The sequence below is a fragment of the Poecilia formosa genome, unplaced genomic scaffold, assembly GCF_000485575.1.
Source record: "Poecilia formosa unplaced genomic scaffold, Poecilia_formosa-5.1.2 Scaffold79, whole genome shotgun sequence".
Classification (NCBI taxonomy): Eukaryota; Metazoa; Chordata; class Actinopteri; order Cyprinodontiformes; family Poeciliidae; genus Poecilia; species Poecilia formosa.
Window position 1 is genome coordinate 2224341 of NW_006800018.1, and position 18908 is coordinate 2243248.

Sequence of the window (18908 nt, forward strand, 5' to 3'; positions counted from 1 at the left end):
TGGACATTACAATAATAATAATAATAAAATAATAATAACTATTATTATTTTATTATTATTATAAATAATAATTATTATTATTATAATGACTGAGAAAAGAAACAGATCAGACTCAGTTTATCAATATGTTTATTGACGGCAGCCAATAAGTGCTTCGGACAATAATCAGTAATCAATAACCAGTGATCAATAATCAGTGTCTTCAGTCAATTTATTCATATCTCAACTCTAGACATTAAACGTCATTCATCATCTGGTCAGCTCATGTTCTTCTCATCTCTAAACAATCACCTGCTTATTGATTATAGATTAAATTTTACTGTTAAAATTGTCCATATGTCTAATTGGCCTGCTGTGATTGGTCCAGACACTGTGATGGGTCCAGGTACTGTGATGTAGCATCCTGTGATTAGTTAGAGAGCACTGAGGCCACTCCCTTCTTTCTCATTCAGTCCTTTTAAAGCCACGCCTTCCTTTGTGACCACGTCCCAGTCATCAGGAGAAACCACGCCCTCTTTCAGAGCCACGCCCTCTTTCAGGTGGGAGCCACAGCTTCCTTCAGACCTTAACACACAGAATAATTAACGATTCCAATCAGGTTATTTATAAGAGGATAGAACTAATCAGTGAGCTCCAGGGTTATGGAGGAGCAGCGCTCTGGATGCGGTCCATCAGAACCTCCCAGAACCTGGAAGAAGGAACCACGATCACAGGGTCCAAATACCGGTTCCAACCTCAGGATCCCACTGCAGGATTCTGCAGTGGGACCTACCTCAGCAGTATTTGAGTTGTTCTGTTTATGATGTTTGCGTCGTTTCATCAGAACCGGTTGAGGTGCAGCTCTCTGTTTTAGGATTCGGGTCAGAACACTGAAGTCGCAGCAGACAGCTCACCTGTTTTCCTCCACATCCTTGATGGTGTCAGGCAGCGGCTTGTTGAGCGTCTCCGGCAGGAAGCAGGCAAAACCGCTGGCCAGCACTGCAGCGCCCCCATAGACCATACTGGGTAGTGCAGGAAACACCTGGCAATGTGAAGAACAGCTCTGTGGTCAGTTGCTAGGGTGATGATGTGATACTGTATGTTTAATCAGGGAGGTCCAAAAATCTAACATTAGCCTCGCTCTAATTGAACCTTTATTATCAATAATTAATCAATACCAGATGTTAGTTTCCTAACAACTGGACTATGATTGCCAAAACTGAACCTTAGAGATGGAGTCAGGATCAAAACCAGAACTGGAGATAGTTCTGGAAACCCAATAAAGATGGGGTAGAGATCATCTCAATTGAATCTGTTGAACCAAGGCTGAATAAATACTTCCGTGTCCAAGTGGACCAGCTGCTATTTAGCCATAAAATGTACCAGAAGGTTCTGATTTTGGTTCTGGTTCCAGTCGGGCTCACCTCGTCCAGGATCAGAACTGCAGGCGCCGCCATGCTGCCAATCCTCGCCATTGTGGAGACGAAGCCCATTCCCGTCTGCCTGGAAGTACAGCACATGACATGTTCAAGTGAGCCGGTCAGAGGTTCTGATGAGGATGGAACCGGGCCTGTTGGACCCACCTGATGACAGTGGGATAGAGCTCTCCGGTGTACAGGTAGACAGTGGTGAAGGAGGCCGATGTGAAGGCTTTACCCAGACAGGCTAGGGTGGTTCTGAGGCTCTGCATGTCTGCAGGACAGAGACCAGAACCAGAACCAGATCAGGATAACAGACCGGGTTAAAACCAGAAACACACATCACAGAATGATCAGTGTTAGAATCACAGATTAGAGATTAGATCCAGATCAGAACCAGTGATTTAGCCTGGGTCAGAATCAGTACCACACAGTGAGTCGAGTTAGAATTTAACACATAATCTGAACAAAGATTAGAGATGGAGTCAGGATCAGAACCAGAACTGGAGATAGTTCTGGAAACCCAATAAAGATGGGGTAGAGATCAGATCTGGAATCAGGGTGAGTTTCAGGGCTGGATTTAGGGTTATATCAGAATCAGAACCAGAACCTCCATACCTGTGGGGACAAAGATGTTGGCAAAGATGATGATAGCTGACAGGAAGAGGCATGACACCTGGGTGACCCGCCTCCCCAGGTAACTGAGCATGCCCAGAGCCAAGAACTTTGCAGGAATATCTACGGCTCCAAAGATGATCTGCATCAGGTAAATACTTACCTGGAACGGCCCACAGCCAATCAGAATGCAGTTCACTCCAGAAACAAGGAAGACAGGTGAGAGGACAGACAGGTGAGCAGAAATCAGAGAACTCACCCCGAACTTCTGCAGGTCCATCGCCAAACCATAGTAAGCAAAACTGGTGGAGAACCTGCAGACAGGTACACAAGTAAACACCTGCACAGGTAGAGATTCACCATGAGCACCTAACCCCAACAGGAACAGCAACATGAAGGCTAGAAACAGGTGAAACTGGTTAAAACAGGTGAATGTCTCACCAGACGGCTGTCAGACAGATGGAGATGCGTCTTATTCTTCTGGTCTTCAGCAGATCGAAGGCTGTAAACGATGAGTGGCTCGACTCAATCTCTTTACTCATGTGAGAGTGAAGTACCTGTATTCACATGGTGCCAAAGTCAGGTCTTCATTGGTCAGAGTACACCTGTACATGTAGTCAGAGGTTACCTCTAAGGTCAGTTTGTTGATGACCTCTGGTCTCCGATTGATCCGAGCGACTCTGTGGAGACCCTTTAAGGCTTCCTCCGACCGACGGTTCAGCACCAGCCAACGAGCCGACTCTGCATACCACCTGATCAATGTAACAGAAAATTTAGTTTTTAGCCTTATTTCATCTTTGATGGAAATGATGATACTTTTTACCATTTATTTACTAATTATATCTGTTGTGTTTTTGTATTTCTGCAAGATGTGTTTTTCCATTAAAGAAGTTTCCAGATAATGCCTAGATGTTTCTGCAGCTGTGACAGTATAAAAGACCTGAAGACATCTTGTGTAAAATGCGAATTGTCTTAAAGGACTGACATGTGTGGAATGTAGTTTGACCTTGAACCCATGATTAACTGACAAAGAAGAATTAGAAGTTTCTCTTGAAATCCTTATCAGTTCTCTTTCCTGCCAAAAAAGCCCCCCCCCCAAAAAGCCAAGGAAAAGTCAAGAAGGGGGGGTAAAGAATGGGGTTGGGAGCCAACCGGCAAAAAAAAAAAAAAAAAATGGGGGGGGCCTATCCCTGCCAAGAACAAGAAAACAAGGGAAGGGAACGCAATCAAGGCCCCTCCCCCGAACGGCGTCAAGGAAAACGGGCCTCCAAACCTTTTGCCCTCAAAAAAAAAAAACCAAAAAAAAAAAACAAACCTTCCCCTAACAATGAAAAAAAATCCCAAGCCTTTAAAAAAGAAAATTCCAAAAAAACAAACAAAACAAAAAAAATCAAACAACCGAACAAACAAAAGAAAAAACCATAACCAATTGGGAAAAGGTAAAGTGGACCTCCCTCCTTGCCCCACCAATTCAGAACTTAAAATTATTTGGAGATTTCTGAATATATCACATCTAAAATACTCTAACTGTCCTATCCAGAGCAGCAAATCCAGGAGCGGCTTTCATTTTCTTCGGCGTTGATTGGTGGTTCCCCCCAGAGCGACCATAAGGGAGACTGTTGATGTTAGCATCTGTATTAGAGCGGGGGTGAGCGCTCCAGAGTGGTCTGGGTCTCGGCCTGTTTTTCCCCGTTCTGGTGTAGGAAGAACCTGTCTCGACTCCATCCCTAGTACGAAGGTATATTTGGTGTACGAACTATTAAGAGAAGTAGCTAGAAGCATTTTCAGACGTGGTCTCGAGTATTTACAGATTTTAGCAGTTGGCGGGCGCCTGTGGTTCCTAACCCCCCTGAATCCGGGGATCCACTGTACCAGGGCTTCACTGACCAGCTGTAGGTGAAGAACAGGAACTGAGGCGCACAGACGACCAGTTGGAGCTTCCTCCAGTCTCTCAGCCAATAGGCAAGGCCTGCCAAGATCATCTGACCAAATGTGAAGAAGAAGGAGGTGAGAGTCCCCACTACTGTCCGTGTTTTGGTTGGGATCCACTCCACCTCTGAGGAGACACAGGAAGGAAGACGGTCAGTAGGTGAGCACAGATATCGCAGCTGTTCTGTTTTATCCAACAGTAAACAAAGAATGTTCACATTTCTGACAATAATTAGAATAAATGTTAGACAATAATCTAACATTTAAAAGGGGGGCAGTACAGAAATGACTGAAAATTAGGTTTAATTTTCTCAACGAAGGAGAAGAAGAAGAGCTCTTCAGAAAAAGTTTTCACATAAAACATTTTGACACCCCCTAATGGGGAAAAATGCTGTTACACCTCTAAGCTCTACATCTAAACTATTGAACAGACAAACAAGCAGGTAACCAGTCAGACATGCAAACAGGTAAATGTGTACTGAGTGAGACTCCGTTGAGGATGATTCCAGACAAGGCCATCCCGCTCAGAAACCTGAAGATGCAATAGGCGGTGTATGATGGAGAGAGGGCGGAGCTACAGCCAAGCACAGCCAGCTGTAGATATGACCATATAAGGACAGACTTCCTGCCAAACCTGAGAGACACACAGTGTGTTAAGAAATACCCATGGCTGGTAGAAATGACATGAATTCAGACTTATATAGAACATGTCTGATGGTTCCCACAGTCCTGATGGGTCAGGTGAAACTCTGACCAGGTGAGTCTCACCTGTCCGACAGGCCACCAAACACAATGGCTCCAGTTAAAACGCCACCCATATAGATGGTCTGGATCATCTGCTTCAGAGGACGCAGAGAGCACACCAGGTCCCACTGAGACAGACAGGTTTAGAGATAACGTCAGGATGGTGCATTAGAAGCTCTGAAACATGAAGCAATTTATTATCGTAAAGTGAATTAATGAGATTAATGTTGTTATAAATTTGGTCATTAATGTTACTGTGGTTATTAAAACTGTTTCTAATGTTGGTATTAATGTTATTAATAAGAGTTGGGCCACTCAGAGTGGCAGCATGTTGGAGTAGCTTTGAACTTTCATTGACATTTTTTTCTTTTTCAAACTTTCATTCTTGCCTTTCTGGAGTAAAAGCTGAAATAATACCACAGCTGAAGCCAGAAATCCCGGAGGAGTTGAAAAGGAGGCGTCAACTTCCTGTTAGGAGGATGGAGTTATTGTCATGCTGCAGGATCCAGTTTGGCTTCAATTGTAATATTTTGACAGATGGTCTCAGATTCTCCTCCACCTACCTCTGATAGACGATGGAGTCCATGAAGTATGTGAGCTAGTCAGGTTCTGCTTAAAACGTCACCCTTAATATGAAGCAGACAAGCACATTTCAGGAACCCCTGAAATTTGTTTGTGCTTATGCACCGAACAGCAGTTCAAATTATCCTCCCTTTTTGGAGTCCTTGGAAGGGCTACTGGAGAGTGCCCCTCCAGGGAACTTTCACGCCTCCATTGTTGAGGCAACTTATCAGAGCTGTGGCCACAAGGTTGCCAGTGCCTATCGCAACAGCAACCCTCCAACCCGCTGGTGGACACCTTCGGTGAGAGATGCTGTCAGGCTGAAGAAGGAGTCCTATCGGGCCTTTTTGGCCTGCGGGACCCTAGAAGCAGCTGATGGGTACCGGCAGTCCAAGGGATGGTTGCTGAGGCAAAAACTCGGGAGTGGAAAGAGTTCAAAGAGACCCTGGAGAAAGACTTCTGCATAGCTTCAAGGCGATTCTACCCCACCATCCAGCATCTCATGAGGGGGAAGCAGTACGGCACCAACACTGTTTATAGTGGGGATGGTGTGCTGCTATGCTGACCTCAACTCGTGACGCTGTGGGCCAGTGGGCAGAATACTTAAAAGACCTCCGCAATCCCACCAACATGCCTTCCATTGAGGAAGTGGAGACTGGGGACTCTCAGTCGGGCTCTCCAATCTCTGGGGACGCCAAGGTGGTTAAAAAGCTTCCTGGTAGCAGGGCCCTGGACTAGATCTAGGACCCTCAACAGGATCCTGGAGGTTGCATGGGAGTTTGCCCAACCAGTCCACATGTGTATTGTGGTCTTGGAGAAGGTGTTCGACCCCTCGTCCCTTGGGGAGCCCTGTGGGCCCTTTGATATGGGCTGTTAGGTCCCTGTATGACCGGTGTCAGAGTCTGGTCTGCATTGCCAGCAGTAAGTTGGGCTCGTTTCCGGTGAGAGTGAGACTCTGCCAAGGCTGCCCTTTGTCACCGATTCTGTTCATTATTTTCATGGACAGATTTCCAGATCAGCCAAGGTGTGGAGGAGATCTGCTTTGGTGGCCTTAGGATCCCATCTCTGCTTTTTGCGAATGATGTCATTCTATTGGCTTATCAATAGATAAGCCAATATCTATTGGCTATTCATGATCTACAGCTTTCACTGGAGCGGTTCGCAGCCAAGTGTGAGGCAGTCGTGGGTCATGAACGAAAAGGAAAACGTCACGGATACAAGCAGCTGATATGAGTTTTCTTTGCAGGGTGTCTGGACTTTCCCTTAGAGAGAAACGCTCAGTCATCCAGTAAGGGCTCAGAGTAGAGCCACTGCTCCTTCACACTGAGAGGAGCCAGTTGAGGTGAATCAGCATCTGGCTAGGATGGAGACTCCCTGGTGAGGAGTTCAGGTTCTACTGGTAAGAGACCCAGAGGAATGGCTTAGGAATATAAAAACTTGTGTTCATCTGGACAGATTGGAGATGCGGTTCTCTAGAAGAAGAACAGAGCGACTGGAGGAAGACAAGATCCTTCAAGGTTTGAATCTAACATCAGTCTGTTGGTGAGAGCACCATGGGAACCTGAACCAGGGACCTGAATAGATGACGATGCAAAGAAGGATTTTTCATAAAACCAAGTAAATTCTGGCCAACCCTGAACATCCTCTTCATCAGAGTGTCTTCAGTCAGAGGCTTCTTCGCTGAGATTCGCTGTAACACAGACTGCTACAGGAGATCTGTCCTGCCAACAGCCATTACGATCTACAACAACTTTTAATTTCACTTTGGGACTAATAAAGTTCTTGAATTTGAATGTAATGCTATTATTAATACTATTAGCAATGTTATTAATGCTATTATTTCAGTTAGTAATGTTATTAATGCTGTTAATGTTGTTATTAATGTTGTCATTCAGACGCCAGAGGCTGAAACCAAACCAATCATCTCCTGCTTTCCATCAGCCAATCACAGCTGTTACCTCGGAGACGGTGGTGGCTGAGAACTCTGATTGGTCGAAGATCCATCCATCCACGCATCCTTCGGTCTGCAGCTCGCTGGCGTTCAGAGACATGTTCAGGCTCAACATCTGCCACTGAGGCTCCACATACCTAAGTTAGGACAGGAAGTGATGTCAGAGATGTCACCACAAAGGAGAACAAAGGGCAGAAACCAGTTTACCTCCTGCAGCGGTCGAGTCTATTTCCTGAAGGATCTGGAGGGATGAAGACCTTCAGGAGCTGCTGCTCGTCCACCTGAAGCAGCCAATCAGAGCCCCGCATTAGAACAGCCAATCAGACTGCATCAGCTCTCAGTCACTCATTAATACTGCGACGTTTCATGCATGTAAAAACGAGAATATTGCGTAAACACGAGCAAACTTTTCCTGCTGTGGAAATGCGCAGCAGCCACACAAACTTTTTCAGTTAACGATAATGAAACTGGAGCTCATTTAGCCTGATATACAAAAACATATGAAGCAATAATTGATCTCCCGACCATTCCGGAGGATTCTCTGCTGAGTTTGAAGAAACATTTTCACTTGAATTGATAATTTATTTTTTATTTTTCTGTTATGTTTTGTAAGGTGACCCTGTGAGCCTGGAAAGACATGTGGGTTCATGCAGCTGAATGTTTCAGGATTCCTCCCATGCCTTGTGAGGAAAGCATGAAAACTCAAACTGTGAACTCTTATGGATGAGGCCCACGCTGAGCCTCCAGCAGCTTCATCATGTATCCTCTGCTGCCTCCTGATTGGCTGAGCGGCTCTTCCAGAACCTGGAGGAGAAACAGTTACCTGGTAGATGCGCCCCAGGTCATGCAGAGTCTGATTGGTGGCTGGTTTGCAGTGGTGGACCGGGATTCCTGAGACGAAGTTGTTGAGCAGGTTCTGACTCGCCGTCATCAGACCAGGTAAACTGATTAGGATCACATGGATCCACTGGTACCTGCCAAAGCCACCCACCTCATCATGGCAGCCAGAGAAGAGGAAAGTTACTCATCAGGTGATAGGAGTGCCGCAGAGGAAGAGAGCGGACTCACCTGGTCCAGCAGGTCGGTGAAGCCCATCCCAGCAATGCAATGGGGACAGTCAGGAGCGGCCAGGACACGTCAGGGTCCGAACTGCAGGTCCGTCACAGTAAAACTCATCAACCACCCAAAACCTACCCGCTAGCATCCCAGACCGTCCAAAACCCCGTCTCCCCGGGACCCAAAAGAAAGATCTGAACAGTCTGGGGAAATTCCTGAAGGATTACAGAAAAAGAAAAGAGGATTTTCTGGCTGTACTTACCGTCTGCAGGCTGCTGGAGGACTGGAGGACGGAGCTGAGTGGAGCAGCAGAGGACAACTGCAGGAGGTTAATGATTGGATGAGGAAACAGGACTGAGTCCAGCACTGAGCCACTCTGGTTGATGCCAACAGCCTCGAATCAATGAGTGTCCAGAAGGTTAACCTTTGACCCTATGGCTAGCTTCACCAGTCCACCTGCTGCTCTGACCCTGGTCGGTCCAGAACACCGTGTCCCAACTCTGTCCCACCCCCCCACCTCCGTCTGTTTCACTGACCCGGCTCCTCGCTGGGCTCCTCTTGGTCCAGCTGAGTCCCAGACAACAAACATCCCAGCAGGTCGGCCGAGCCTCGCAGCATCTGTGGTCGGTCACATAGTTTGTCACATAGAGCCGCTCAGCCAATCAGGAGGCAGAAGAGGAGACATGATGAAGCTGCTGGAGGCTCAGCGTGGGCCTCATGAGTAAGAGTTGACAGTTTGAGTTTTCATGCTTCCCTCACAAAGCATGGCGGGAATCCTGAAGCATGAACCCGCATGAGGTCGCATTGCGTTCCTCCATTCATCCTGATCTGCATGAAGCAGAGCTGCAGGTGCTGCGAGGACCGCCCTGGCTCCGCCCACAAATACATAAATACACACAATGTTCCCCTCATGAGTACCAGTAAAGTCCAAAAACTAAAAAAGACATCTTTCTAGACTCACAGGATCTCCTTACAAAACATAACAGAAAAAAGAAAAAACAAAGTAAAATTTAGAGAATATGATCAGTTCATGGTAGCATTGCTGCCTTGCAGCCAGAAGATCCTGGGTTTGATTCTGAGACCTGGGCCGGGTCTCAGTTTGCATGGTGGATTCTCTCTGGGTACTCCAGCTTCCTCCCACACACCTCAAGCGTGTTTGTGTGTGTGTGTGGTTGTTCGTCCTGTCTGTCTCCGTAATGAACTGATGACCTGTCCAGAGACGCATGAGAGGATCACAAGAATATAAATGTTTTCTATTCATAAAGATCACAGACACCCAGGGACCGGGCAGTAGGATGAAGTCCAGCTTAGGGAACCTGATGAACCAACAGGTGACCTCCGCTCTGCTCCAACCTGGGTTAGGTCATACCTCAACAGTAGTTCTTCCTCTACTGCTCCGGCCTAAAGGCATCCCCCAGGGCTCGGTGCTCTTCTGGTCATCCTCTACCTTCTCCCTCTTGGAAGCATCTCCCTTCGACCTCAATCTTCATTGCTATACAGAAGACCTTTCACCTTTACATTCCACCAAACCTTTCCTAAGCTGAACCATGACAAATGTAACGTCAGACTGCGTCCATCCTACACTCTCACTCCCTCAGCCTATGTAGTGCAAGGAAGCAGCTCTATCCTCAAGGCGATGCAATGTGAGGCGAGACGCTCACTGCAGTCCGTCAACCCAGAAAGGCAGCAGGACCTGACGGTGGTCCTGGACTTCATGGCATTTCTGGACCTGATGGCGTTCTTGGACCTGGTGGCATTTCTGGATCTGACGGTGTTCCTGATGGCTGGGTCTTTAGATCTTTAGTCTGTTCCTGGCTCATGTTCACAATAATTCACATTCCTGTAAAATCCCCCATCACCTTCCTGACAGGTGATGGGGGCTCTCACCTCATTGGTGAGGAAATGTTCTGAAACTGGTTCAGTCACATCTGTGATACCAGATTGTAGCAGGTCAGCTGGAGATGCGGTTCCCTCTGTCCTCCATGATGAGTTCCACTTGGAGCTCAACTCGGTCCACTTCAGATCTGCTTCCAGTACCACCCTTCCTGACTGACTGGTGTACTAACTGGAAGATCTGGTAAGTCCCTTCTCCACCTGCTGCTGGATTAAGGACTTCCTGACGGAGTCAGAGTGGGCCACACACCTCTTCAGAGAGCTGGAGGTCTGGGCCCCATAAAGGGACCAGTTTGTGTTCCTCTGCTGTTGGAGTGTCCTCTGCTGTTGCCTCTGGGTGCAGCAGCAGAGGACGACTCTGCTCTGTCTGGGTTCTGGTCAGACTCAGTGAGTCAGGATGACTCAGTTTTTTGTGGATTTTTAACCCAGTACTGGTGAAAGTTTAAATCCAGGTCTGGTCAGGGGATTAGGGGGAGCAGTCTCACCCGGTTTCCTTAGCAACGGTAATTTGTTGATGCTTTAGATTACAGCACAGGACCAGAACTGATGGACCCACTCTGGACAGATGTCCATTACTGATTACTGGTCCACCCACCTGACCGGAACCAGATCAGACTCGGTTCAGCGATTTCTGAGCGGCAATGTCTGGAACTGTTGAAACATTCAGATCCATTATCGGAACGCTGACTGGAGAGCTTCATGCCTCCATGACAACCAGAAAATACAGGTTAAATAAACATAAAAGGCAAAAAAAGTTCAGATTTTTAAGATCTATCAGCATCTTATTCAGAGCCGGATTCAGAACGGCGCAGAACCGGGCCGTTTCCATCAAGAACCAGAACCAATAACAGACTCAGAGCAGTTTGGGTCCAATTTCATTTATTTACAGAATCTAGGAAGTGATGTGTTCACTGTCACCTCAGTGTGTAGGAAACAGGAACATTTCCAGTGTTTGAGAGCCATAAAAAAAATCCTGAAGCATAAATACACATTCTCTCTCTCACACACACACACACACACACACACACACACACAAGCAAGCACACTAAAAAAAAAAAACAAACAAAATTTTACAAAGTCGCAATAGGGGGGACATCATAACGAGCTGCTGTCCAATCAGCTGCCTTGCTGTTGACATTCTGTGAGGTGATTGGAGAAGCTTCATAGCGTGCTGAGAAACTCCCTGACCTGCAGGACAAATGAATGTCATGCGAGCAGACTTTCAGAATAAAAGCTGTGTTCGACTTTCAGAATAAAAGCTCCATCAGACTTTCAGTATAAAAGCACCTTATCAACAATGTCTTCTTGTTTGATCCGATCGTTCTGAAAGTCTTCGTTCACGTCCAGAACCAGAACAGGAAGCTCATTGAGGTACTCAAAGTCCAGCCTGCACACACAGAAAAAATATTTTATCTCACTGACCCTGAACGCAGCAGCAGCCGTCTGAGCATGCTCAGTTACCTGAGGTTCCTGTCGTAGAGCCACGCCTCGTGTTTGAAGTGCAGCTGCTCCAGATACTCCAGAGGGATCCCCTGCTCCTCCTGCCGGCCGCGGTGCAGCAACCGCTGCATGCAGCGCTGCAACACACAGAGGACCTTGAAAGCACCGCCAGCAGGTTCACACACACAGAGGACCCTGAAGGCACTGCCTTCTGAAGAGCTGCTCTGTTTATATCAGTTATTCAGACCCAGCCAGGCAACTGACCCGGTGTTGCTCTCAGAACCAGGACGGTCACCTGGCGGGGGGGGTTAGGAAGAGGTCGTTTACCTGCGGAGGGGCTCTCAGGTAGATGATGGCGTCCAAGGCGATATCAGGTTCAAACTGGTTCAGCAACCAGGTGTGCCAGTCCTGGTAGACGCTCCACTCCGTGTCCAGCAGGTTGCCGCTCTCAAACAGGTTGGACGCAAAGACGTACCTGAGACAGGTGGAGAGGTGGAGAGGGAAACGGTTCTGTTGGGTTTCAGTCAGAATCTCGAGCTGAACCAGAACCCTGACAGAACCTGCCAGGTGTTGCCGTGACGATGACCTTTCACTCAGCCACAGAAACTTAACAGTTTGATTTGTCTAGAAAATCCAGATCAGGTTCTGGTTCTGGTCAGTACCTGTCTGAGTAGACAGAGCGTTCGTAGAACTGAACCGGGTTCTCTGCCTGCTGCAGCTTGGCTGATGGAGGCTGAAGCTGAGACCGGACTCTGCTGAGGCAGGCGTAGCTCTGCACAGGCGAGAAGTAGATGAGACACAGGTGAAACACAGGTGAGGCGCAGCGCAGCCTCAGGGGGCGGAGTCTGCTGCACTTACTTGGAAGGTGTAGGCCCAGCGGCTTGGCTTGTCGTACAGCATCTGCAGGAGGTTCCCTCCACTCTTCTGGGAGGAGCTCAGCTCCTAGGTGCATGGACAGAGGTCAGGTTGTCTTGCTGATCAGTTTGGAGAAACTTTCATCCTTGAGTCTGAAGAAGCTCAACTTTCATATTAGTCTTCAAAATACCAAAATGTCAACATAACTTTCTATTTTTCAGCTGCAGTTTTTTCCTGCTGCTTCATATTGTTTGATCCTTGAACCCATTAATGAATTTATGAACGTTTAACTTTCTTCATAACTTCTCTCCAGAACCACCAACATGAAATGAAGCAAACATCACAAAAGAGTCCATTCTGGTCTCTACAGATCTACAAAAGGAAGCTCCTCCCACTTTGGAACAGCCTCTGATTGGCTGCCTCAGCTGCTCACCTGGTAGACATCGTCGCCGTCGCTCTGAACGTTGCACCACTTCCCGATCGGTTCTGGGATCACCTCCCAGTCTGAGGAAGACGCCTGGAGGAGGCGGACGAAGGTGGATTTACCTGCAGCTGCGCACACATACACACACACACGCACTTGATCAGCAATGATTCATCAGCTGATCAGCAGCCACTGACTAAACCAGGACCCATCAATCAGCTCCTCTCCTACTGAACCCGACAAACCGAAAAACAAGAATCCAGCCGACAGTTCAGCTGCCGGCCACAGGGAGTGATGTAGTGAGATGTGATGAAGTGCAATGTGATGCTTAGTGGAAAACGGACTACCATTTCTCTTCTTCGTAAACACGCCATCGTCCCTCCTAACTTTGCCGTTTTATCTTGGACATTTTTATCTGTCAAACATCCAGAGAGGTCAAAGATCCTTATAATTCATAGTCTCTAGAGTGTTTTAAATGTTGAATATACATTTAGTAATGTACTGAGCAATATGTGTGTCCTTAAGACCATCACTGCTCATTGTTATTTGTTATTGTTGTATGTTTATTCTTATAACTTTATTTATTTTATGTTTTATTGTGTGCTAAGCTGGGACAAACCAACTCCCCCCCTCTAGGGATCAATAAAGTCTTAACTTTTAAAACTACCACCTTTATTCTGGATAACACAGAACCTCTACCTGACATTACAAAATATTTTTTGATCAAATCTTAAGCCTGAAGAAGTTGTGAGCAGACGCTGCAGAAGAACATTAATGAAACGGATCAGAAGATTCTCAGTCCAAGTCCAGCTGAACCAGTTCACCGTCCTCTGGGCTCAATGGGTGTCCAAACAACGCAACAATGTGGGATTGATTAATAAGAGATGGTACATGTATATAAAAGAAATGTCTTTATTTTTATGCTTCCCATTTATTTTGTAAATGAAAATGTTAGAGAAGGAATTCTGAAATTTATCACAGACTGGAACTGTGACTTTTAGGCTACAATCAAGCTCTTGTAATTTTCTCAATGTTTCAAAAATAAAGAAGTTTAAAAATCATAAATATGGAGGCTTTATATTTGGTGGGCCTGTCTGGTCCAAAACGGTCCAAAACGCCCGGGCCGCCTTTTTGTCGCAGTCCGGCCCGGACCCTCGATCCGCTGGTGGTTCTGCCAGAACCGAAGCAGAACCACCTGCTTCGGTTCTGGCGGGTCGGACGGGTTCTGGTTGACTCAGGTTCTGTTCTTGAGTCCAGAGCTTCTGAGGTGGAACTCACCAATGTTTCCCTCGATGGAGATCTTCCTGTGTCTGCGGGAGCCGGAGAGCGGGGAGCCGGAGAGCGGGGAACCGGTCGGAGCTCCGCGGAGCCGCTTCGGAGGAGTCGCCATGTCTGACCGGTAATCACGGGAGGATTTCTTCAGGCTGCGGATGTTTATCTGTCCAGCTGGTCTTTCTCTGAGCGCGCGCGCGCTGAAACTGTGAAAAACCGCGCGACTCGCTTCACAGGTTAAATTCCGCGCTCACAGCATTCTGCTTCCGGGGCGGGGCTTCATTTTCCTATGTGTTTTATTGGCGGATGACAACTAACTTAAGGTGCATTTACCGCCACCTACCGGACTGGAGTGTGGTCTACAATGATATTCAGAGGGAATTTAATAATACTTCTTTCACAGAGCCACCGGGGACTTTAAGGGTTTTTTACAACTGTGGGGTTTTAAGAGTGTTTTGTGCACCATTTGTAATCAGAGACAGCTACTATATATTAAGCTGCTTATGTAAATATTTATTTATTTATTTATTTATAAGTATGTATGCTGTAAGTATGTCCTCATCATGTATTTAATTGTGTCTTGTTAAATTATTGTATAAATAAATGTTTTGTTAAAAATCAAACAATCAAATCTTCTTTTTCTTCTTCTATTTTTTAACTTTATCAAAACAAGTATAATTATTCCAAATCACAATAGTGTAGCTCTATAAAGGACATTGCAGAGGCGGACTCATGGGACTGCAAAAGAATAGCTGATTTAAAAAATAATAATAAAAATACTACGGAGAACTACAACAAGGAGATAAACGTTTTAGGATTAACATGCGTGTTTCATATGTTTCAATATATTTCAGAGATTTCAAATATAACTGGAATTCAGATAAAATAATGTTAAAAACTGGGGACTAATGGAAAATTTTATGATGTGCTCCTCACCCCCTTTTGTTCTTTAGATGATGAGATCACGTGTTTGCATGATCTTATCATGAGATTGATCAAGCTGCTCTCCTATAGACTTCCACAGTGCCATATAACAGCAGGGGATGTCCTTGATCCTGGAGACTATCTAGGTCCTTGCCCAACCCAGAACTTATCTGCCCCCTTTAGCAAAGAACAACCCCCTATCCTTAACAATAGACAAGTGACCAGATCATTTGTTTTACTTCCTTTGAACTCTCAGCTCCATATTGTCATTAAAATCTTCCTGAACTTATTTCAGCCCAGTCCTCCATAAAAACACATTTTCTTCTTCTCAATGTGACTGTTATTCCACTGAGGATCATGGTTCATTGATGTTGCAAGCAACGATATGGCACCACATACTGGTTAGTGTGTGTGTTTCCTCCACCATAAAAACCCAGAGGACGATCCTGAATCTGGGTCCCACGGATCCACCTGATGAAGGTTAAAGGTCGACAGCTGAAAATGAGATTTAATCCATCTAAATGGATTATATCCATTTAAATGGATTACAACTGTAATCCATACAACTGTTTCACATTGTATGGCCTCAGTCTGAGTAATCATTACATATGGTGTTTTTATTTTGAATATTTATTCATTATATTTTCAATAAACAAGAACATTTTCTAATTAATATTTTAACAGGTAATTTTTCATTGTTTAAATCTAAACCAAATTTTATAAAAGCAGTTTAAAGAGTGAATCAGAATGGTTGAAAACCTTTGATGGATCTAAATGTTTTATTATTCGTGCATTATGTTCTCATTTCTTTCCACTCTGAACTTTATGATCCGGTTCATGTTTTGTGTTCAGACATGTCTGCCTTGGTTTTGTTTCCATCTGCCTTGGTTTTGTTTCCATCTGTTCAATGTTTGTTTGAAAAACATTCTCCGTTCACCGCCGGGGGCAGTGACGCACCCGGATGTCCTCCACGCCGCTGCTAGCCGAGAAGAAGAAGAGGCGCATGATGGCAGCTCCCGTGGATCTGGAACTGAAGAAGGTACCGAGGTTCTGATTCTGGTTCTGTCTGGTACTAAGTGGTACTCTCTGCGCTCACCTGCTTCCGGTCCGGCCATGCAGAAAGCTAACAGCTAGCAATTAGCCTGCAGCATCTAGCTAGCCGGAACCAGAACCTCATTTATGGATAAGTGTGGAAGGTTCGGGGTTCTGTTAGAGCGGTTCCAGGTTCCTCTGCAGTCGGGTTTGGACCTTCCTTAGAACCCGGAGAACTCTTCTGTTTCTGAACCGATGATGATGATCATTATCGCTTTTCTTTGCGAGATTCCGCCCCGCTCTCCTCATGATGCAGCCGCTCTGTTAAGGTCAGAACCCAGAGAGCCTCTTCTCTGAATCATAGTTGAGAGTGCATAAAAGAGTGCTCAGTTGTCACACTAAAACAAACTTGGCGTACGGACAAATTTTGGAAAGTGTGGCGCACAAAAAAAAAATCCGGATGTGTAAAGCTGTGCGCACGCTGCGCACTTTGCCTTTATAAATCCCAATTTGCGGGAAATAGAGCGCAGCTGCTGGTCCGCCCTGTCGCTTCCCATAAATACATATGTAAATTAGTTTAAATACCCGGAAGTCTGCCACCACGTGAAGTTATAGCCATGGCTACGGTCCTTGTTTGTAGCAAGCATTTATAATAAAAATAATTATAGATTTATTTAAAAGATGCTTTTAGGGCACTTAAGTTCCCTCACAAAAATAAAGCATTTTAAAGGAAGAAAATTCAACTTAAAAAGACAATAAAGAGATGCCTATTTGAATAGCAGAGTGTTCAGCCGGGATTTAAAGACAGGCAGCCTGTCAGAGTCATTTGAATGGGGAATGTGGACCTTTATTCTAAATAGTGGAATCATGTGCATAAATTGTACATTTACAGAATAGAGATGCTTTCTGTCCATAAAGGCACATTCACAGAGCGGGCATGGCTGACTGAAGGATGACTGCACGCCTACTTCTTTAAGTTTGGCTCAGAGCTCCAGGATGATCAGTCTGGTCAATCTAAACGCGTATAAACCATCATCAACATTTCCCGGCAGATCAATATGATCTCTGAACACACACTCCCTCTGAATCCTTCCATTGGCGATGTTCTCCATCAGAGCCAAAGTGCTCTGATGGAGAACATCGCCAGAACATGTTTGGAGTTAATCTGCTGATCCAACCCTGTTTTCTTTTTTAGTGAGAATGAAATGACCCCATCCATAGATGCATTTCATGCGCTTCGATGCACAGACTGATGCGTTACATCTTTGAGCCAAAAACTGAGGAAAAGTTCCATTTACATTGGAGTGGGGTTTTCACATCCTTTTATTTTTATCTTATTTATTTTGTGTGCGTGTTATTGCCTGAGGATAAATGCGGTTCAGTTTCATTGTTTACATTTAAACTATAACATATTCAAATAAAAAAAAACATCAGGTTTGATGCTTCTTGGTCTAAATAACTAAATGTAGTCAGATTTCAGTGTATTTAGGTGAGTTTTGACGTTTTGTAGTTTGTTATTGTCCACAGAAAAAATTTGCGTGGCTGCCGCACATTTTCACGCCAGGGAAAAACAGAAATATTTACGTAAACTTTGACGCAAAGTTCATTTTTATACATGCCGACTTGTACGTAAAATATGGCAGCACACATTTTCTGTGCATACGCACGCTTTATACATGAGGCCCCAGGTCCTCCAGGCCTGGAGGTTTTCTGCAGCTTCTAGGCATCTGCTTCAACACACATGAGAATAATGAGGTCAACAGCAGAACTCAGCAGGAGACTCAGATGTGTTGGACCAGGGACACGTCCATAGGTTGAAGGACATGTCCCTCAATGACTGGAGCAAAGACTCCACTGCAGGCCCTGAAGCTGCAGATGGAGTGACGTCTCCTGTCATGGGGCTGTTTTTTATCTCAGAGTGACGCCTTCTGTTGTTGGGGCTGTTTTTTAGCTCACAGTGTCCCGTCCTGTTGTTGGGGCTATTTTTTTGTTGTTTTTTTTAGCTCAGAGTGATGCCTCCTGTCGTTGCAGGCCTTCTCGGAGCTGCAGGTGAAGATGATCGACACGCAGCAGAAGGTGAAGCTGGCCGACCTGCAGATTGAGCAGCTCGGTCGGGTTCAGAAGCACACCAAGCTGACGCAAGCCGAGATCTCCACTCTGCCTGCCAACACACGGCTCTACGAGGGCGTCGGCCGCATGTGAGTGGCTCCACCCTGAGCCGTGACATCATTGGCAAAGGGGGTAGTTGGTTACTGTCTGCCATTTCAGGTTTGTCCTGCAGTCCAAGGAGGAGATCGACGACCTGCTGACGGACAAACAGAAGACGGTCGACGACAAGATCAAAGAGCTGGAGGTAAAGAGCTGAGATTTACTGCACGCCCTGAACACAACACGGTTCTGCTGCAGGTCCAGCTGGCGCGGCAGGTCTGGTTCTGCAGAACTGAGTTGTGACCTTCATCATCCCGAGGCGGCTCAGACGTTATCATTTACTCAAAAAGCAGAAACTCACTTTTTAACATTTGTTCTGAAAGAAATTGGAGGATTTACTGTTAGCCTATCAGGTTCTTCCAAAGCCATGACATCATCACACTCAGCCTGGTTTGTGTTTGTATGGGCCGCTCTGACCTCTGACCTGTGTGTGTTCAGCAGAAGAAGGTGTACCTGGAGCGCAGTGTCAAGGAAGCGGAGGACAACATCAGAGAGATGCTGCTGTCCCGGCGAGCCCACTGACCAATCAGACTCACTTCCTACTCATAATAAACTCATTAAGCTCCGCCCTGTTTCCCGTCTGTTTGATGATGTCACAAAAGCATGC

The 18908-nt window shown here is 45.9% G+C and overlaps 3 protein-coding genes across 5 annotated transcripts; 1 reads left to right on the forward strand and 2 right to left on the reverse strand.

The window, feature by feature from the left end:
- Nucleotides 1-112: 112 nt before the first annotated feature.
- Nucleotides 113-8706, reverse strand: oatx (organic anion transporter X). Of its 2 annotated transcripts, XM_007556497.2 has the most exons (16): nt 8516-8702; nt 8266-8346; nt 8021-8188; nt 7405-7478; nt 7205-7334; nt 4710-4813; nt 4421-4575; nt 3900-4068; nt 2641-2764; nt 2454-2569; nt 2272-2326; nt 2016-2175; nt 1563-1671; nt 1404-1482; nt 894-1021; nt 113-564 (listed from the first exon to the last, which is right to left on the reverse strand). In XM_007556497.2, the coding sequence occupies exons 2-16, from the start codon at nt 8290-8292 to the stop codon at nt 414-416; spliced, it is 1749 nt and encodes a 582-aa protein (XP_007556559.1). In that variant the 5' UTR covers nt 8293-8346; nt 8516-8702; the 3' UTR covers nt 113-413. The 2 variants fall into 2 exon arrangements, with proteins under 2 accessions (XP_007556559.1, XP_007556558.1); XM_007556496.2 differs by having other exon boundaries at nt 2016-2326; nt 8516-8706.
- A 2302-nt stretch (nt 8707-11008) lies between these two features.
- LOC103141066 (deoxycytidine kinase) lies at nt 11009-14418 on the reverse strand. The gene is made up of 8 exons (XM_007556498.2): nt 14144-14418; nt 12875-12993; nt 12445-12528; nt 12249-12358; nt 11914-12061; nt 11608-11723; nt 11434-11533; nt 11009-11334 (listed from the first exon to the last, which is right to left on the reverse strand). Exons 1-8 carry the CDS (start codon nt 14253-14255, stop codon nt 11308-11310), a joined length of 816 nt encoding a protein of 271 aa, XP_007556560.1. The 5' UTR covers nt 14256-14418; the 3' UTR covers nt 11009-11307.
- A 1363-nt stretch (nt 14419-15781) lies between these two features.
- pfdn1 (prefoldin subunit 1) lies at nt 15782-18868 on the forward strand. 2 transcript variants are annotated; one of them, XM_007556501.2, is made up of 4 exons: nt 15782-16100; nt 18125-18291; nt 18362-18446; nt 18743-18868. In XM_007556501.2, exons 1-4 carry the CDS (start codon nt 16023-16025, stop codon nt 18821-18823), a joined length of 411 nt encoding a protein of 136 aa, XP_007556563.1. In that variant the 5' UTR covers nt 15782-16022; the 3' UTR covers nt 18824-18868. The 2 variants fall into 2 exon arrangements, with proteins under 2 accessions (XP_007556563.1, XP_007556562.1); XM_007556500.2 differs by having other exon boundaries at nt 15804-16100; nt 18740-18868.
- Nucleotides 18869-18908: the final 40 nt, after the last annotated feature.

Bases quoted from the DNA above. Each gene is read 5' to 3' on its own strand.
- oatx (XM_007556496.2), bottom strand. From the start codon at position 8,292: ATGGGCTTCACCGACCTGCTGGACCAG. The intron at 4,069-4,420 runs GTACACATTTAC...GTGTCTCCTCAG, and splicing joins CCTCAACGGAGTCTCACTCA to AGGTGGAGTGGATCCCAACC. The intron at 2,765-3,899 runs GTCAGTGAAGCC...TACATTGATCAG, and splicing joins CTGTTCTTCACCTACAGCTG to GTGGTATGCAGAGTCGGCTC.
- LOC103141066 (XM_007556498.2), bottom strand. From the start codon at position 14,255: ATGGCGACTCCTCCGAAGCGGCTCCGCGGAGCTCCGACCGGTTCCCCG. The intron at 11,724-11,913 runs GTAAACGACCTC...TGTGTGTTGCAG, and splicing joins ACCTGAGAGCCCCTCCGCAG to CGCTGCATGCAGCGGTTGCT. The intron at 11,335-11,433 runs GTGCTTTTATAC...TTTGTCCTGCAG, and splicing joins AAGAAGACATTGTTGATAAG to GTCAGGGAGTTTCTCAGCAC.
- pfdn1 (XM_007556500.2), top strand. From the start codon at position 16,023: ATGTCCTCCACGCCGCTGCTAGCCGAGAAGAAGAAGAGGCGCATGATG. The intron at 16,101-18,124 runs GTACCGAGGTTC...CTGTCGTTGCAG, and splicing joins TGGATCTGGAACTGAAGAAG to GCCTTCTCGGAGCTGCAGGT. The intron at 18,447-18,739 runs GTAAAGAGCTGA...GTGTGTGTTCAG, and splicing joins ACAAGATCAAAGAGCTGGAG to CAGAAGAAGGTGTACCTGGA.